This window comes from Strigops habroptila, chromosome 3 (genome assembly GCF_004027225.2).
Source record: "Strigops habroptila isolate Jane chromosome 3, bStrHab1.2.pri, whole genome shotgun sequence".
In the NCBI taxonomy this organism is placed as follows: domain Eukaryota; kingdom Metazoa; phylum Chordata; class Aves; order Psittaciformes; family Psittacidae; genus Strigops; species Strigops habroptila.
The window spans coordinates 8,932,235-8,952,419 of record NC_044279.2 but is presented as its reverse complement, the minus strand read 5'-3'; the positions used below and the strand labels follow the sequence as shown (position 1 = coordinate 8,952,419).

General features: G+C 38.7%; 1 protein-coding gene across 5 annotated transcripts in view; it reads right to left on the bottom strand.

Annotated features, from left to right (window-relative positions):
* The window catches only part of SEMA3D (semaphorin 3D), a 137,907-nt gene that overhangs the window by 42,319 nt on the left and 75,403 nt on the right, over nucleotides 1-20,185 (bottom strand). For all 5 annotated transcript variants that reach the window (XM_030481161.1, XM_030481163.1, XM_030481160.1 and 2 more), the window contains 3 exons: nucleotides 16,539-16,632; nucleotides 13,097-13,225; nucleotides 6,883-7,025 (listed from right to left, as the gene is read on the bottom strand). In XM_030481161.1, the coding sequence (XP_030337021.1) occupies nucleotides 6,883-7,025; nucleotides 13,097-13,225; nucleotides 16,539-16,632 (366 nt within the window). The remainder of the gene's footprint in view (nucleotides 1-6,882; nucleotides 7,026-13,096; nucleotides 13,226-16,538; nucleotides 16,633-20,185) is intronic.

Sequence of the window (20,185 nt, the reverse complement as noted above, 5' to 3'; positions counted from 1 at the left end):
ACAGTCTATCTGAACTACAAGCGAGAAAAAGTGTTTTAGCTTTGAGTTCCTACTCCTCAAGCAGATTTGTGGTTATTTCATGCAGAATGGCAATATGTTCACATTAAGTATGCATAACCATTTGGTTCACTATGGAAAATGTTGATTTTTATTTTGGAAAGTATTTAAACATCACACCCAGGAGTTTCTACTGAATTATCTTTGGATGGGATCCAAACTGGAAAATTTAACTATATAGCAAAGAAAAATTCTGACTGTTACTAAGCATACCATGAAAAAACAGAAAAGCCAGAAACTAACAGACTTAGGTAAAGACATGGGAAATGACAACAGCAAACTTCAATGTGGTTTGGGACAAATGAAATAACAAAATATTACCTCCAACAGGTTTGCTAGTATTAAGAAATTCCCAAAACTGTTTAAAGGCTGCCACAAAGCAGATGTACTCTACTATATCCATCATCAGGCTGTTCACTCCAACTTCAATTGAAATTTGAAGTGACCAAAGGGTGATGACTGAACTAATAAAATATGTTAAAGAATTCTCAGGAAAATCTATTTTAAATTTTGAGTATAATCTGTTCATGGTTTATTTCACTGTGTTTCACTTGCCTTTACCTGTCCATCATCTAAATGTTCATACATACTTACTATAAATTAGATGATATAAATACATAAAAGGATGTAAAAAGACAGAAGGAAAAAATAGAGAACAAAACCTTCAGGTTATGAAATGTAGCATTCTTTTAATCATGAAGCTACAGGCACGCCAAGTGACTAAATGGATCATGTAATTAATGTCAAATAGGAGAACAGAATTTATATGGTTTGAATACACTAAGAGCATTGTGAAACTGAAGCAGGGTTAGATGCAGCACTGGAATAGCCTGGTTTCTTTCTGAACAAATAGGCCTGAATTTGCCATTCAAAATTTCACATTCTTAAAAAAGAATGCCTTGAATTTCACATTCCAGGGACCCAGTAGGACAAAGTTCCCTTTATAATCAGTGGAAAATATCTTCTTGAAAGAGTGATTTGGGTTGAAGATGGAAGGAGTCTTCCTCCAAAAAACAGTAATCTATCTTTATTGACTGAAGTGAATGCCTGATAATTACTTTCCTTGCTTGGATACATACAAGTGCCTAAAATCACTAGTGAGGGACTGTGTGACCGCAATATTGACAACCACATGTTGAGAGCTGGAAAACCATGAGACCAAAAAACAAAGGTAGGTCAACATCTTACAAAGTCTTTTAGAATGATTCATTCTGAAACATCTACATTTATAACAATGTACTCAATCAAGAACAGCAAAGCCTGAACTGTAAACCATGTTATGTTTTCATATTAAATGTATTGAGAGGGAAAAAAAAAATCATAGGAAGCTGATTTTATCACATCAGAAAAACTCCAAAATCACAAAGTTATTATTTGCTACCCTTAGAGATATCTGCACATCTGATTCAAAGTACTCTGAAGTCAGGGACTTTGGATTAGACATAGAAACTCCACTCCAATTAACTCTGCAGGCTTCCCATTTCCAAGCCAGTGAGTTACTGACAGTGTATTCTGCAATTAGTCTCTCTGGCAACTAGGATGATTCCCAGAGTTTTCTTCAGAGGTTGTGCAGCTGCATTTCCATAATCCACTTTTTAAAGCTCTATCTTGACACTGCAATTTCTTTTTCATTTTCCCTGAGGTTCAGTAAAATTCAGTCACACTTCTTTATATATAAGCATAACTTACATATTTTTGCTTCATCTGCAAATCATGATTTCCCCCCTCAAAAAAAACATCGATTCCATTGTTGAAACACACCCATAAGGGACAAAAATATACAAAACTTCCTATACTCATGCCTGTACCCTTGCCAATAATGAAAGTTGGACCAAAAGACCTGACAAAGCCTCATGTTATATCTCTTAATTCAACAATGTTAGAAGCAGATACTATATAGAACTGGCCCATCTCCAACACATCAGCCCTTAAAATGAAATCATCTTGATGAGCATCAGCTTTTCTACAGAATTTGAAAACTTTCAAATGGCACATAATATTCAAATATCAAATTTGGAAGACCAAGAGGAGTTGGCTGCTCAAAGACCCACTGCTGTAGAGATGCTGAATGGGCAAATGAGGGCCAAAGTTTTTCTAGGGATGACATTCTTGAAGTGGTTTTAATCATTATCACTGAGAAACAATAAAAAAAACCACACACAAAAAAACCCCCAACATTACTCATGATGAGCACTGTGGCTAGGCTATATGGTGACAAAGAAAGTATGTAAGCGTGTAATAGGCAGTAAGCTAAATCTTGTCTGGAATTAGTTGCCTCCAGAACTGGAAGTAGGATAGCTGCACGAGCATGGCTCTGAGCCCAGACTAATTAGTCCTGCTGAGAACATGTTAACATGGCTATTTTGCTTCCGGGACTCAAGCTAATACAGCTGAATGGTAAAGCATTATGCTATGTGGACAACTCAAATGGTTTTGGAAATAGATCAATTATCTACACAGTGATGCATTACACGATGTAGAAATACAAAGAATGTTAATGATCCAGCTATCCCTAGTCACAGTAAAGGCATGGCTAGACTATTTCCAGGACAAGAAAAACACCTCCTAACTTTTACACAGAAGCAGCCCCATGGCAGAGCTCACCAGAGACCCTGGATTCAGAGTCATGGCAGAATAGTTCCCTCCTGCCATGCTGGGAATACAAATTGCCTTAAAGCACCAGACGGGAGGCAAGGTCATACCCTTGAACTCTGCTCATGTTCATGGCTTTGGAAATAAATTACCCAAAGGTGGAATGCAGGGTGTGTCCTGGGCTCTCAACTCAGCAGCTCTTAAAATGATTACATTCCAGTGTGTTTAGAAAGTATAGTTTAACCAAGAGGGCTGTGCCTAATTGCTATGCTCTCATCCCCAGGTACAGCATGGTATATATGAGAGTGGAATAGTATACCAAAGAAAAAAGACAAAGAGCTCACTTGTTCCTGCTAGAACAAAGGCCACTTCTGGATACTGAACACTTCGGGAAATGTGGGAAAGCATCAGGGGCTAAAGTCTGATTTCTTGGCAGTTGAGGTCTCAGAAATAAGACTGCACACCATAACTTCTGCAGTACATCACCAAAACCATTAAAGAGAAGCTTGTAACACAGCAAATGCAAACCGCTGTAATAATAAACAGGATTTTCATACTGCAGCAGAGAGACTACTGCTTTTGGCTAATTTCCACTCTGTTCCAATAGAATGAGGTTGTAACTATGAAAAAATGTGTTTCTATATAGAAAACAAACAAACAAAAACCCCAATAACAGTCCTCCCTCTCCAAAACCTTTCTGTGGACTCCTGCAAGGTAGGATTTTCATTTCTCACTTTATTTGAGTGAGAAAAATAGGAGGGAAATCTAGGTCTTTCCTAGGGCTATATTTGCACATTTGTGAGGTTGTCCTTAAGCAGAATTACAATTCTGTCATAATTTGCTGGTAGATATGTATACAGAAATGTAGTTGACCTGTTACTTGACTGCAGAGGGCACAGTGCATGGATGCTGCGATTTGCCTTTAAACCAGGCTCAGTTCATAATGACTCTGTCATGTCTTTAGCTGATGCAAACTGCTTCAGCAGTGTGGGCTTGAAGACAATGTAGCTGTAAAAGCTTACGCCTATGTTTCTGGAAATAGAAATACTTGGGTCCATACTCTTAAAAAGTTACAGTTTGTATGATCATGTAATATACATATGTGTGTATATATGTGTTTTAAAAAATAAACATTGCTGGCTAATCTTTAATAAGTTTTTTAATTTTTACTATGACCTTACTTGAAAAGAAAGCAAATAACACAACAGATTACACTTTATGTAAGTGGGAACATGCGACAAGTAGTATCAGGTATTACGGATAGGCCAATGGTATTTTTTCTGCCTCCCTCAAACCTAAAATAGGAAATGCCGTTTGCCATGATAAATGACACAACTGGTTCTGAAAGTGACTGTTGAAAGCACTTCCTCCCAATTCATACTGATATCCCCTAGTGATATACATAATGCAGATGACGTAAATCTGAATTAGTGTTATTTAGTGTTACAGTGGCTGTGTTATTACAACCCATGCTTCAAGACGGTAAGTATGGTCTTATAACAGGACGTGGCAGCTGTTTGACTCTGGGCAAACAGCTGCCAGCAAGAGTATTGTAATCTTCTGGGTCTGAAAGTAGCTGGGAAAAGAGGATGCTTTCCAGAGAAGATTTTCCCTAAGGGGGAGAATTAGTGAGAGACGCTATTGTTGAGCCATTGAAAATTAGCCAAAGAATAGGCTGCATTGACTAACCTCCTTATTAAAAACAAAGCCTATTCTAATTTCAGCATGTCTCTGGCATTAATGTACAGGAGCCCTAGGGCACAGTGAGGTAGACAGCAACTGAGTTCTAGTAGAAAAATCTGGGTTTAGACCAAGCAAATGATTTCACAAGTTTGCTGGGCTCCTCTCACCACTGTTACTCTCTGCTTGCTAGAGAAAGAAGGCAAAAGCTTAACTATATGCAGTACAGGTCACATTAATGAGACAGTTCAAGTAGAAATTGTTATGTTACCAACTGTTGAAACCAGAACTGTCGGATCCTATATCAGAGAGAATTAAGCATAGCAGATGTTTCATATCAGAGCACCGCTCCAGAGGATCTTAGTTAGTAAACAGAGGAGTCCACCTGCATATTTTAATTTATATTAAATACCCATAATAATTCTATTTGTATTATAATAATTTGCATTATAATGTCTTTTTATTTGCAGGTAATCAAGAAAAACGTACAAAAAAATGAGGAGTCTGAATTTTCAAGAGAATTCTGCATCCATCAGGAAGTGCTCAGTAAATCAAGAAGACAGTGCAAAACTAACATTAATATTAATCACTTTACTTATCAGTTTCCATTGTTTTGCTTTGACTATTACAAATAAAATTCAAGACTTTTTTTCCCATTAACATGACTACTCTACAAATTTAGTCCCATTTGAGGTATGATTACGCATGGTCATTAGGATTTCCTTACAATGCATTTGCTTTTATTATGATACCTTATCTCCTTGTTTCTCTAGGTAAAGGATGCTAGAGATCTCTAGCTAATATATCTTACTTCACTACAATCTCTCTTGTGCCTTGGCTTGAAAATGTTGTCTACCAATTTCTCCTAATGCATTAAGTGGTTTCTCATAATCAGCAAATGCCATGTCTAGCAGCAAATCATATATGTTTGCATTTCCATTCTGCCATTAATCACACTGCTGTGAAATACCCAGCTAAAGATTACCCATTCTTTCGCCTGGCTAAAAAGCTACTAGAGAACTGATTTATGAATGAGTTTTTTTGTTTTCTTAACACTTTATGACAAGGACAGAAGTGTGAAATGGCTGTGGTCATTGAAATCTCATTTGGATTTAGGAGTCTGACAGACTGCAGAGAAGTTGTAAATTCACTGTTTTTCAGTGTGTGTCCATTAGCTGAATGGGTGCTCTTCTAGACACATCTTATTGCAAATCAGAAACTCTTTTGTTTGTTTACTATTCTCAAGCTTCTTAAGAAGATAATTTTCACTGCCAGCAGAGTCACATAGCTCAGAAAATGCAAGTTTATGAAAACTTCTGAACAAAATATCACAGAAATGTGCCTACTTGTGTAATTGTTGTGATGGTGTTGCTGATACCTAGTTCATTACATGAAATAAACATTTGCTCAAAGCTTATATTTACTAATATGAAGACAGCTTTAAAGTCCCATTTTCCTGACTTTTACCAGTGATTCCTGGGTACGTGGATTTAATGAGGACCTAAGGACAGGATGGGAGCACTTATACTGACAGCTTCAGTTCCTATAATATTATGGATCAAAGGAGTGAATAGAGAATATGTCTGACATAGAAGTCAATAGACCCTTCTGCTGTAGTGGGAAGAAGACCTTGGCAAAACCAGGAGGCTGCTAAACAGCAAACTCTACACTGACTGCAGTCTTCATGTGCAGGAATTAGTTTATCTTATTCTTATTTGAGGATGCTTCCGCCCTTGACAGAGACTCTTCTTCAAAGAAAGTGCAGCTCCTGAAAATCTGAGTCTGCATTATGAACATCACAGGGGTGGAAATCTTTCATAAAGGGCAAAACCAGGCATAATGAAAGAGAAAGTGAAGGGAGTAATCATTTAAAGGAGGTCAGGCACCACCTAAATGAAACTTCTTACAAGGCAGCAGACCCAGGGCCTGGATTCTCCTGGTCAAGAAGGTCAAGGACTGCACTTCTTCCCAGGGGACAAAACCTCCAGGCAGATGCGGGTGTAGCTCAGTAACTATACACATTTTTATCCTCCCCTCACTCCAACTGATTATCAGGAATGTGCAGAAACAAATGACTGACCTCAGCTCCAGTAATGCCCAGGAATGATGTACTGAGCTAGGCTGAAGGGATTGGTTTGCATAACCCTCCATTCAGTAGGCATTTTCCACAAAAACCCAAATACCTCGCCATTGTGTACACTTCAACAAGTCAATCCTCACTGAAAGCTTATGAAACAAAGGAGGTCACTATTACATATCTGAAGGTAAATACATTCTTGTTTAGACAGAGGATTATAATTTATAAGCATATCAGCTTTTTAAAATGAGGCACGCAGTCAATAGCAATTATATTTTTCAGACAAGTAAATTTCAGACAGCATAATAATCTATGTTCAGAAAAATTACTATGATAGCTCACTGAGAAACACCACTATTTCCTTCTGATCTGAAGGGGAAAACAGGTTTCTCACAGAAACAAACCAAAGACTTTTTCTTCCCTTTTTTTTTTTTTTTTAACTTTCTTTAAATAAAATAGAAGATAAAAGTCCTCACCTTACAAACTCTGCCAACCCGGGAAAGGATTGTCTTGTCAGACGTGCCACTATCCTGTGATATTTCTCGGAAAAAGAAGTAGATTTTGTCATCATCTGGGTTATAGGTGTCTGGGATGGGAAAAGTTGCAATGAATTTTGCTCCTAGAAGTTCCAGACAAAAAAAAAAAAAAAAAAACCTTTAAAAATCTGAAGAAGAGTCTGAATACTTGCTACTAAGTTTCTGCTTCAGTATCTGCATTTATGTTGCACCTTCCAGTGAAATAAAAATATCCCTATATAGACATGTAGTGGCAAGTTTCTTACTAACTCCGAGTGAAAACCACCATAGATTGTGAAGTATTTACTCTTAGTGTGATATTTTTATATATACCTTACTGCCACTTGCATAAATATGCAGCACTGGTTATCATTCTCTGTTTGAAAATAGGGTAACTCTCAGTACAAAATACTGCCTAAAAACGTGCCTTACTGCTCTTGACACCAATACCAAGCTAGGTAAATTTGCTGCAATCACACAGTAGAATTTAAATTAATTTAGTTACACATTGCAGCAGTTATAGTACAGAAATACACTACTGTTTTCTAGAGATAGATAGATTGCAAAGGAATTAATGAACCTTTATTGACCGATGGATTAAAAATTCAACATAAATGACAGCTTTAAATGTCTCCTACGTATCTGTGCTATAACAATCTTACTGACCATATCTACCAAATCCAACATAATGCCGTGCTGGGACTCCCAAGTTAGCACATGAAAATCCACAACTGACTGGTCATTGTTAAGGACACAGTTCCTTGTTGTGTGAAAACAGATTAGCTGTATCAACATCATGGTTTGTTTGGGTTATTTAAAATGGTTTTTGCAAGAAATGCTAAAGCATGCCTTGCCCTGACATGATGAGCTGTTATATTACTTCTGGTCTCTTCCTAAACAAGCTTGGGTGTCTCTGCCTGCATCTTATGGGTATGCTTATCAGGCCAAGGATTTAATACATGTCTTTCACTGTCTTCTTCAGCTCCTTCATCCATGATCTCCAGGCCTGCTCACCAGTTGTGTTTTTCTGTGTTTTGGGTTGTTTGTTGTTTTTTTTCTTTAAAAATTGCACTAAAATCAGAAATTAAACTAATTCCAGGCATCCCTGGCTGCAGCGGAGTAGGCAGCAACCCTGCCTTGCACAAGTGAACCAGATACTTGGGGAAGTGACTTTTAAGACATTCCCTAATGTGCTACAATAGATGAGCTCTTCTGAGGGCACTTGGATCAATTATGTTTTTCTTTAAACAGAAGTGGCTATACAAATAAGGTGCAAAGAGACCCTTGACTCTAAAATACATTCTTTCATCAATAAAATACACAGTCTTTGCCCTCATAAGCAGGCAGGCTGCAGTAGAAAGCAGTAAGGAGGACGTTGTAAGATGGGAGAGCAAACAGAGCACACTGGCGATATGTGCGGAATTATCAGCTTTTAATGTATCTTCATGCCTTTGTCCTTTTTATAATGGCTGTTACTTTACATTAGCCTTGAAGAATTTTCACCATGAACTCTATAGTATACACAAGACAAAAAGAGGGTCCTTGATTCAAAAGTTCATTATCAAAAGCTGGAGACGAAATGGGATGTGGTTAAGTGCTGAATGTGCACCTTCATGACAGAAGAGTAAATTTATGGGTCAAAATAGTCGCAGTGCTGCTTCCATTTGAAACCTTTCTGACAATACAGAATGGCGTCAGCAGAAAAATTAAATGATGCAGGCATCAAGCTCCATAAATTTAAGTTAGGATTTCAAAATGAGCTTAAAGAAAATATTCAATTACCCCTCAGGGCCTGTAAGGCTACTTTGAAGATTAGATCTCTTAAGCATGAATAAATACATAAATACACTTCAAGTATGGTTCCTTAAATATGTGGTTAGCTAAATAAGCATTTAATAGGAAAACCTGTGAAATACTTCCATAGCACGTTTTTGAATTTCACATAGATTTTTTTTTAATTCACATTCACAGAACAAAACTCTGAATATAAGGGGTATTTAAATTAAATTTCATTGCTTTACTTGGCAAGCCAAATGCAAAACCAAATGTCTCAATACCAATTTCTGGAACAGATTTAGAAGAATCTCTAAAAAAATTAAAGGAACACAAACATTTATTGATTTTAAATCACAATTGAAAACACTGAAGTTGAAATCCAAACAAAAATACACTGTAAAAGATATGAAGACAAAGAGACTGAAAAAAATTTAATGAAAGAGATTATGATCTGAAAAGCACATTTCATTCTACAAGTGACATCATTGTCTCCCATTTTGTAACCCATCTGTACAACATAGAAAACTGTGTTTAAACCAACTGTGAATTAGGTTTTCGGATTCTTTGCATGGGAAACAAATTATACGAGGATGATTTTAAACCACTGTTTGTTTTCCCATATGCACAGTTGGGCCCTCTAATAATGTTAATAGAAGGTTTTCCCACATATTGCTTTCATGGCTAGATTATATGTAACCAAAGAGGGGATCAAAAGCATCATGACCTCTGACAATAGATGGTACAATAAATTCAGGTATTGCTTATGCTTTTTTAAACATGTTTTTGCAGCCTAGTGGGAAGAGCTGTTACACCTTTACGGCTGGGTTTGTGGAGTGGTCATGTTTGCTATTGGGTACCTGCTGGCTATCACACCCTTCTAACACCAGCAGAAGTTTAAGACATCGCAACCATGCATGCCTTAGTAAGACCTACAGAGAAGACAGACCCATTAGGCTGAAAAAAAGGGGACAGCAAATGAATAGCAAATCCCAGAACATGAAGAAATGGAAAAGCAACCCACAGCAGTGGGAGGCAGCACCTCTTTATAATGGGCTGCCAGAAATATGTGGCACGATTAAATGCAAAGGACAGTGCTCACTTCATTTACCTTTCGCCATCTAGAAGTCAAGCTCCTAACCTATGCTTATTCAGGTCTTCTTTCCGGGAGGGACACAAGGAAGAAAGTGACAATGAATAATTCTATTTTCAGACAGATTCCTACAATAGGTGGGGTGAGTCACCCTCTGGAAGTGTCACCTCTCTCTGTAAATTACTGACAGAGACAAGAAAAACAACTGAGCCCAGACAGGACACTAACTTTTGCCTCTTATTGCTCAGTGAGTTCAATCCCAGCCAAATTTCACAGAATATAAAGAAGTCATTGCCTGCAAGTCTTTGCCCTGGCAAAGACAACTGAAGTGAAGTGAAAAAAAAAGGGGGGGGAAAAAAGCAACTCAGGGAAGCACTCATTCCAGCTATGGCTTTAGCTTCCTATACAGGGGGGAGGAATGTGCAGCTGTTTAGTGCACGCCTGTATGTGGGTCTCGGATATCCCACCATGGGATGCTCTCCTCTGCCTACTAGGGTAGAGCAGCACAGAGTCAGTTCCAGTGGGTGGCTTTGCCATCTGGAGCAGGGCCACCAGCCGCACATGCCTCATGCCCAGCCATGGCCATGGGTGAGATACCTCTCATTAGGGGCTGCAGGAGCACCTGATTCTTTAGCTCTGCAGGAGAAGGGCTGAAGCCTGAGCAGAGGCAGCATCCCCTCTGTGTTCAGTGCCACTGTGTGCAGGAGTATGAGCCTGTGTGAGCATGAGTCATGGGAAAGATCAGCTGCCTTCCTCCCTTCCTCCTCCGTGGAGCTGCTATTCAGTCACTGAGATTACGGCATGTCTTAATTAGTCAAGATAGAGATGCCTTGCAAGGAACTGGAAGGTATCCTACGCATTTTTCCCTTACACTTTGTCTTTCCCTCCCTTCCCTCAGGAAAGGATAATCCTGTTTCCAGAAACAGAATAAGGCTAAACTTTAAAAATATTAAAGTGCATTACAGCAAGACTTCCTCAGCCCTCTGGTAAAAAACAAGTAACGCATTTTATGCTTATCCTAAGTAAAACATGAGTCACGCCTGGAAATAATTTATTTCTAATTGTACAATTACTCAAGTATGTACAACTTTTCCTGGAGGTCTAACACATGCTTGGTAAATGGGTTGTAGATTTAGGGAAGAGAGGATTTAGATGGGATGAGAGTTTTAAACTTGAAATCAGGTGAATATTTTCTTTATAACAATATCGGCTGAAAGCACAATGGTATGTAATTGGTAATGATACACAATAAACTAGAAATATACTAGCTACTCTATGGCTTATTGCCATAGAGTATTGCCATCGTAGGGTATGATCCCATCATTTAGAGCTGCACTCAAAATTTTCCCCAACCTTAAAAGGACTGTTTCAAAATATTAAAAGCACCTCGTTTATATCTATGCCTCTTAGTATAACACTGCATGGATTGTATATGTGAAGTCTTAGACAGAGCGTGGCTGTAGTTTTTTATATGGCTGGAAACAAGGTAAACCTGAAGAATATATGGGGTCTTCGGTGTTTATATAGTGTGGGGTAATTTTCACATCGCAGTCTAACACACTAAAGCTGTTTTTCAAATCCAGACGTATTAATATATTATTCTCCTTAGAAAACTTTCACAAATACAGATACTTTAAGTGAAAACAGAATAAAACATGAATCAATCTAAAAGAAAGAAGAAAGATAGACAGCCTTTCCCCCACCCAGCCTCCAAAGTAAAACGCATAAACCGTTCTCAAACGTTTAGTTTATTCTGTGTTCTTGTACTTGCCTCAAACTGCTCATGAAGAAACATTAATAGCACAAAGAAATGTTTGAACTGGATATTTAAGCTGTAACTTCTTTTGGGCTGGGAGCTGAACCCTGTAATGCTCATCAAGGTGGATCTATACTAATGATAACACCAGATGCTCCTCAGGACCAAACTGCAGTAAATCTTTCTTTTTTGGATATTATAGCATCCCTTAGGAAAGCAGCTACCCAAGCCATCTTTCCATGCTAAGCATCAGCAGGCTGCCAGTGATAAAACTGTACATTCAGTTGCCTGGTGAATTACAGTTAGAGAACTGCCTGCTGGAAGCACCTATCCTGGTCCATATCACTTACAACCATTTCTGGTCTACACTGCACAAGGGATTTGTAGAAATGAGAGACAGGAGATAGGAAAGGTGTGACAAGAAAGGTTCTGAGCACAGGAGATGAAAGTGGGAAGGTCACCAGAGTCAGATGTGAGATTTTTCTATCTGTCTGAAGAACTGTTCCTATTTAAAAAGGTAAAAGCACTTTATATGGCTTCTCCTTTCCTCCTCATCTCACAGGAGAAATCCTGAGGTTATGGAGTTACACCTAGACAGAAACGTAAGGCAACAGCTTAGAAGAAAAGAGAGAAGCGGGTGGAAAAAATAATAAAATAAAAAAGGAACATTTCCTCTTGTTGAGGTCTCAAAGAGTTAAGAGGCAAAATTATCCCTTTCAAAAGTTGTCTGCTGGGAAGACAACTTAAACCTGTGGTCAGCAGGCCCTGGCTTTACAATACACCCATAGTAGTTACACAGGCATCCTGAATCAGGGCCAGTGTTGCCACATCTTTAAAGACAGTTGACAACTAAAAGGGGGATGCTTTAATTGAGCTAGCTTGTGAGTGAAGTTTTCCATGTTACTCTGTGTGTGGTTTGAGACTGACTGGGTGTAAATGCAGCCAGTTTTTTAGAGGGTTTACTAGCTCAGAATGTTTTTTAATGGGCAAGAAAAAGCAGTGTTTTGCTTGGGAAGCTATTTTAGGGTGCCCTTAGTGGTTTTAAAATGATCCTCACAGCAACAAAGGGTATTTTTCCCCCTTCAAAAAAAAAAAAAAAAGGAAAAGACAAGGGTAAAAAAAAGACCTCCTGCCTAAAACCGTGGATTTTCTAGTCTGTCATTTCCACATGCTGTAGGGAACAGCTTTCAGAAGTGATCGGAAAAAGGGATTAGAAAAAAATGATTCCAAAAAGACTGAAAATAGAAGCATTTAAGTCATGATATTATTCCAATTACAGGACTATATACAGATGTACAGATCAAAGACAGAAAGAATGATTAGGTCGTATGCTCCTACTCTTTCCTTAATTAGTATTTTCACCTCTGACTTTTCTCAAGTGCATTTTTGTTCCACTGAGCTTTTTTATAAAAAAAGCCTACGCAATCCAAAGATACCATGATACAGTATCTATATTTATAGTTACTGGACATATATTTATATAAGAAAGGGGCTATTAACTTCAGAGAGGCAGGGACAATGCAAATGACAACAGCATATGTTTGGTATCTTACCAGTAAGCCAGTAATGTTCAGAAATGTCGGTTCTGATGTAATGGTGGTCGTGAGAAGGGCCCAGGGAACGTGTTAGAGCCGTGTCTTTGCCAAGGAAATCAGAAGCTGTTCCAGCATAAAGATACTCATCTGCAAATGAAAAAGAAATAGGGTTTCTACAGCTGTGGGATAAACACAATTAAAACTATTTGTGTTTTGTTGGGTGAACAACACGTGTGTTTAATTGGCATATGAGCTAATTTAATGATTTAAAGTATTACTGACATGTATTTTAATGAGATTTTGTGTTCTGTGGTGTTACTTACATTTAAATGAGAGTAATATTGGTAATTATATGCCTTAGAAGTAGAGGAGTCCAAGTCTAATTTTCACATCTTTTAGGCACTCAGAAGAGTAAATTCCCCAGGCTTTAATGGGTGCTAGGCTCTTAAAGGTATAAAGGTATATTCAGTTTGCGTCCTGCCTTGTGAGCACTGACCATGGAACTGGGGGCATGGAGAGGACATGACCATCTATCCATTCAAGCTAGCTCTTGTGTCCCAGGCTTGCTGCAGCCCCAATGGCTTTGTTGCTTCTGGGCTTGAGCTAGTAAACATGATGGATGCTTCACTACGGGAACCTTGCAACTTGGCCCATTCCTGGTGTAGGGATCTCTGTCCAACACTTCATTCACGAAGAGGAATTTAGGCAGCATGGGAATTCTTCTCAACTATGTAATGTGTTAATAGTAGGGATATGGCTACAGACCCAAATCGTGATCATTTTAACATAGTGAGTGGTCCCACAAAAATAAATGAGACATCTTGCTTGAATAAGGCAGACAGAATTTGTCTCACAAGGAAACTATATCTATAATACAGTACAGTGTGCTTGCTGCATGCAACTGCAGTTACTATTTAGTCTCCTGCCAGTTTTGTGGACAATGCAAAACTTCACAACTTTAAGAATTGTACAATGATTTCCGTTTTCCTTCAGATCTCGGTAATTTTCTAAAAAGCAGTAAAGAAACACTATCATCACTGTCATTTCTTTTTTTTTACTTCATCCTACAATTCTCTTTTTTTTCCTGCAAAACAACCAGATAGCTTTAGTGTTTGGAGGAGTTTGTTTTTCTGTTTAATGACTTGCAACAGTGAATCCCTGGAGTTCATAAAAAGAAAAAAGATTCAGGTTCATAAATGTTAATCATATAAAAAGCTATATGATACATAAAAATCCCCTTCCAGGAGTTCCTTCTCCAGGTTTTCTGATCCTCTGGGTGGAAACATTTCACAGGGTCTTTTAGAGAAAAGTCCTTTGTTGAGAGTGAATGCAGAACAAATACCATTCAACATAGATGTTTGTGTTTTCATTTGCAAAAGATGTAAATGCACTTAAAAATATGAGATCAAGGAGGAAAAAGAAAAAAATCAAACAAAACCACAACCCATGATTCACCTTAAGCACTTTATTCAGAAAGAAAAAAAAGATCAGCTTTCTTTTTACCTCATTATTATTGTTACTTATGTATTATGTCCATGACAGTATTGGAAAGCACATCTTTCAGACAGCATGTCGCCTTTGTAAAGAAACAATAGTGCATTCTGAAAGGCATTTATCATAATGAGGAATGGGCAGGGTAATTGGTGTTTGCTAACTGACAGGCACTCAGTGATCGATATAACTGAAGGGCTAACAGAAATTCTCCCTCCTTGCTTAGGCTCTGCTGACAAGGTTTTTTCAGCACTTCTCTCAGCTTTTGGTATTTCTCATTTCAAGTTCCAGTTATGTCCAGAACAGTTTTGGTGAGCAGTAATTTGTAACAGAAGATGGATGATGAGCAGGTGATTTTCCAGTTAAAAACGGTAGCTTTTCAAATTTACCTGTGGCATTTCGTCAGGGCGAAATGTGTGTAGAATTCAAAGAGAGATTATGTATTTCTAGAAAGAATGAAAATTACTCAGTTGTGTTAACCTACATACAGGACTGAAAATATACTGAAATATTATTTATTTCACATATGTACAACTGATTAGAAAGCACTTTCTGAAGGGTACAAATAATATTTATCACCATTTTGCAGATAAATAAAACTAGACAGAGAAAGGTGACATGCCAAGGGTTACTCCTCTCATCAGTGGCAGAGGCAGGAACTGAGCTCCGCTGAGTCCCAGGGCAGTATCTTATCTGTGAGCTATACTGCTCTCCGAGTACTTTTGGAAATAAAGTAATTATCAAAAGACAGGCCAAGAACTCATTCTTCTGGTCAAGCCTGTAACTCTTTACAGTGCTCCTTGTACATTATTGTGAAGCACTTGACACCAAGCACAGTCAGAGAAGGGATACAAGAATACCCTGACCATAAATTTTATCTAGCCCAAAGATTCTTATGTACTGAAGGTCATGTTTTCATTAGTTGAAAGATGGCAGCTTCTTCATTTCACAAAATTTAATAGAACAGTCAAAGCACTAGAGTGCTACTGAAATTAGCCAACACTATAATAAACTATGGAGTTCTATTGCATTAAAAAAAAAAAAAACGGGGGCAAAAAAATGAGTTAAACTTTCTAGAATCTCATTTTGAAAATAGACTTCATGGTCATTAAACAGTACTAGGAGTCCCTGAGAAGAATAAGCACTGGCTTTAATCTATTGTTTTTAATAAAGGAAGTCCTGCCCCCTCTGTAGGGTCAGAATCACAAATCATCTATCTTATTATCTGAGAATAAAGACTGGACATTAGTCATATTCTTTTTATAACACAGAGTGACTGATACTTCAAAGCATTGTCACTACTGCTCTTTGGCTGTAAATGAAAACGTCATGGTCCTTCACTCTTATCTTGTATTCATATGTTTGATGGGCAAGTTAAATGAAAATTGTCTAAAGCTATGAACCAAACCACGACAAAAGTAGCCCTTACAGTGATCTGAAATCCGGAGGTCAAGCTGACATTCCTCGGCACCAAATGTCAGACCACACAGTGCTGCGATGCACGCAGCAGGCGGATTGCACTATCTTGTTCCTAGGCTTCCAGCTTCAGAAGTGGCTACTCAAGTAATAGAAACCTCAAAAATGTATTTATGGAAATAGTGGATGTCGGCAGACTTCAAAGGGCAGAACATATTGATAATTGCAGAAAGAGGCCCAGAAGCACTTCAAACATTGTCTGTCTGTGTATTTTTTTGTTTGTCTTCTTAAAGGAGAAATGACTGGGTGAGGATGAAACCACCTCCCTGCTCAATTGACAGAGACTTTGCAGCCACTCAAATGTTTCTGTTTGTGTTGCTGCATTTCCAGCTCCTTGGTGTCTGCAGGCTGAAGGCCTCTGAGAGCACAAACCAGAAACACAACTAACACCAGAAGAGCTTCAATGATGACATCTGCTGAGCCTCTGAACATGGGCTCACGTATGAAGCCATCGGACATCTGAGAGGAGCACCTGGCTCTGATGATTTCTTACCTGCCATCACTGAAGCAAACGGCTGCTGAGGATCGAAGGGGCACTTCAACCTGCCAGACTCCAAGTTCTGAGTATCCAGCCGGAACACCATTTCCTGAGAACAAATACATATTCATTATCCTGGTGTGGCTGCAGAGAGAAAACCTCACATATACGGGCTGTTCTGCTAACATACAAAGTGAAGTTGTGTTAGATCCCATAGCTGTCATCTCGGCATTGATGTTTGCAGTCCGTGTCTCTGTTTTACATCTAGATTTTTTTTGCTCATTGTTTTAACATACCCTGTTCACTCTATAGCGAGACACAAATCTTAAGAAAACACAATTATTTTCAGAAAAAGAGATGCATTGTTCATTTCTACTCAAATTAAAAGCTGGATTGTACTTAAAAGTCATTGGCTTCTATTTGGGAAAGTGCTGATAGACTGTGTTGCAACAGGAGACCCAGAAGGGATTCTGGCTGACTCTTAAATTTCTCCAGAGACTGCTGAATAATGTTCACAGCACACACAGTTCAGCCCCTTTTAAATGAAAGCAGCATATGCTCTCTCCTGTTATTTTTAACAAGGCTAATGATACAAGAGATATCAGAATAGATCCTTCCTTGTAGTTCCCAAATACAGTGTGATTAATTCCTGGGTCACAGAACACAAGCTAAGAGGAAGATAAAGAAAATAAATGATTTTAAAACTATTCCTGATGTTTTCAGTGGGCAATCAACAACACAATTTTTGCAAGCATCAATTTGAAGTTTTATTATACTTTCGAATTGCCAGCAAAAATGCTTTTACTTGTTCCTTTCATTACTTTCCTAAAAGCACGCTTAACCTGAAACTCATAGTGAGCCCTTCTGAAGGCAAATTGATTGCTCAGAGGAGTAAAGTGCAGTCTTTGCAGGTATAGAGGCTTGATTTTCAGAATTCTGCTGCTGTTAGAGAAGGGAAATGATTGCCTACAAAAGTGCTGTTAACATACCCTCCTGCCTACAGTGATACTTAAAATCCCACTGGTGTTCAAGAATCAAATCATTATGGGTTAATGTCTATTGTAGAGACATAACTTTTGAAGCTAGTTTAAAATAAAAAGTCAAAACACCTCTATGATTTAAACAATTACTTTAAAAAGGGTGAAGTGATCTTAAATATTTGTTTCTATAGCTCTGCCTTGCAAGAGAAGTGAAGAGTACAAATGACAGTTAAGTACGTCCAAAGACAGACACATAGGATCAGACTTTACAACACATTAATTCAATTTGTCCTTAATGTACATCAGATTATAAATGACCAAGCCTTTCGATTTCATTGAGGTACCTCCTAAACTCTCTAGGCTCGGACGACAAGAGCCCAAGTTATTGAATAATTAAGCTCCTTAAAAGAAAAGAAAAATCAATTCCTATCTGTCAACATAAATTCCATTTCCTCCAGCAATCCTAGATGATACAAAACTGAATTTAATCATCGAACAACCACCCTTTTCATCTTCTAAAACCTATAGGATATCAGGTAAACCAAATTTTCAGGTTACTGAAGTGGATCAGAGCATACCAAGGAAAAAGCTAAATTTAAAATGCTAGCGTCCCATCCTTCTTTCTTCTAAGATGTGCGATTCTGAGCTGCTCAGAGGACCCTTGCTGTATCACACGCAAAGAGGCTGGCTGCAATTCCAGCTCAAGGAACTGAGGGATTTAGAGATCAACATGAAATATTTCATACTTCACCCAGACAAACTAATGGACACTACGAGGTATTCACACAGAATTAACCTCCTGCTTTCACTTTGAACAAAGCTTTCAAAGAAAAGAGCATACCTTGGAGAGCTGTGGTTAACAGCACCAACCGGGCCAAGCCTCTTCACTGGCCAAGAGAAGTTTTGGCAGTGACTTCAGCAACAGCAAGAGGAGGACTTTAATCCCCTTTAATTGTGTGATCCCGTAGGGGATTTGTACTGCTTCAAAAGCAGTGTCTGCTGTGGTTTTGAGTCACCTGATTCACACTGTTTTCCTTTCTGTTTTCACAGTGCTGGCACTGGCCAGCAGAGACTGGGCAGATCCACCGACAGCTATCAAAGGTCAGCAGAGCACTGCCTGGTTCCACAGCCTCCGTGAGGCTATCTCAGACCCTGGCTCTCCCAGGCATCCCACAGCTTCCTGTAGAGGTTGCTCATTACCAAACATCCATTACCCATTCTTATAATTCAGAGATAGGGAAAAAAAAAGGGGGGGGGGGAGGGGGGGGAGAGATGGCAGGGACAGAATAGGGGGGGAGGGAGAAAAAAGAGACCAAAATAATGTATCTGCAATAGAAGTGCTTTGTTTTACCACATAGGACTCCTGGCTTCATTTCCTACAATGAGGAGACATTTTCAGCTGCTTGTCAAATTCACATCACTGGGCCTGTCTTCAGCCCCCTCTTGCCTTGTCACATTTAGATAGAGAAGTGGAAGGACAATGGCTCTAGGGTGTTTGGGGTCCAAGAAGGAAAGGGAAAATAGACCATTCAAAGCTGTTAATTTAGTAGGCTGTAGAAGACACACTTCATGAGTAGTGCTGAACACTGTGCAACCTACCACTGCAGCTGAGCAACCAGGAGGAATGCAGGAGAGGCAGGACTGGGAGACAGTGTTGGGATTAGGAAATACAATACCAGGATTCTTCTTCCATTTCCCCTCAGAAGGTAATTTGTCACAACTAATTGAGACAGACCCCTTGTCTAGACTGGCTGCCAGCCTGAACAATCAGACCAATTCCATAATTTCATAATGTTTGATGAAAACAGCCTTCGCAAATGAAGTAGTTAAAGGTTCAATGGTAGAGTGAATAAGGCATCCTGCTAATGACCTGGAGGTAAACCAGAGCCTTGCTTATACTCTTGCTGAGAGCTGTTCTGTTCAATTCAGCCATGTATTTGATCATTAAGGCTAAGGAATCAGCATGATACAAGGGATCTAAAATTTCACTTGCTTCAACTGGAATATTTAAAGTAGTGAAGCAAAAGAAGCTTACAAAATTATTTCATTGCAAGCCCAATTATAGAGCATATACCAAACAATACCAGGAGCATTAATGGTTTATTAGAGACAGAACACCACTGTGCAGATTTAAGGCAACTTCAGCTTTCTGTAACATATGCAGCCCCTCTGGGCTGGTCAATTATGCAGAATACAGTGATGGGTCTCAGCCTGGGCAAGCATTAATAACTTCCCCTCCCCCATCTATTTTTTTCCGTGAACCCTTGATTCTGTATGTCAAAAAAACTCAAATATGTACATATTTCAGGTTATTGCATTTAATAACATAACATTAGACCTCATTTCTTATATACTAAAATTTCACCAAATCCCAAAGAAGAGAGGAAGCTCTTTCTACATCAGCATAGGAAGCCTGCAATGCAGGCAAGCAGCCAGACAGGTCACGTCTCAACGCTGTCTGAGAACAGAGCCAGTGTTATAAATATAGCCAAGGTGTTACATATACAGGAGTTAAAAAGAGACTTGTGTATTAAGTGGCTGCTTGACACAACACCAAAATTCTTCTGTTGCGGGGGTTAGGTCTCAAACATTTGCCACTTAGGACAGAGATTTCTTTGTCACCAGCAAATGAAGACCAATCAGCTGCTAACGTCAGTTCAGGAATATGCTACTAGTGATGGA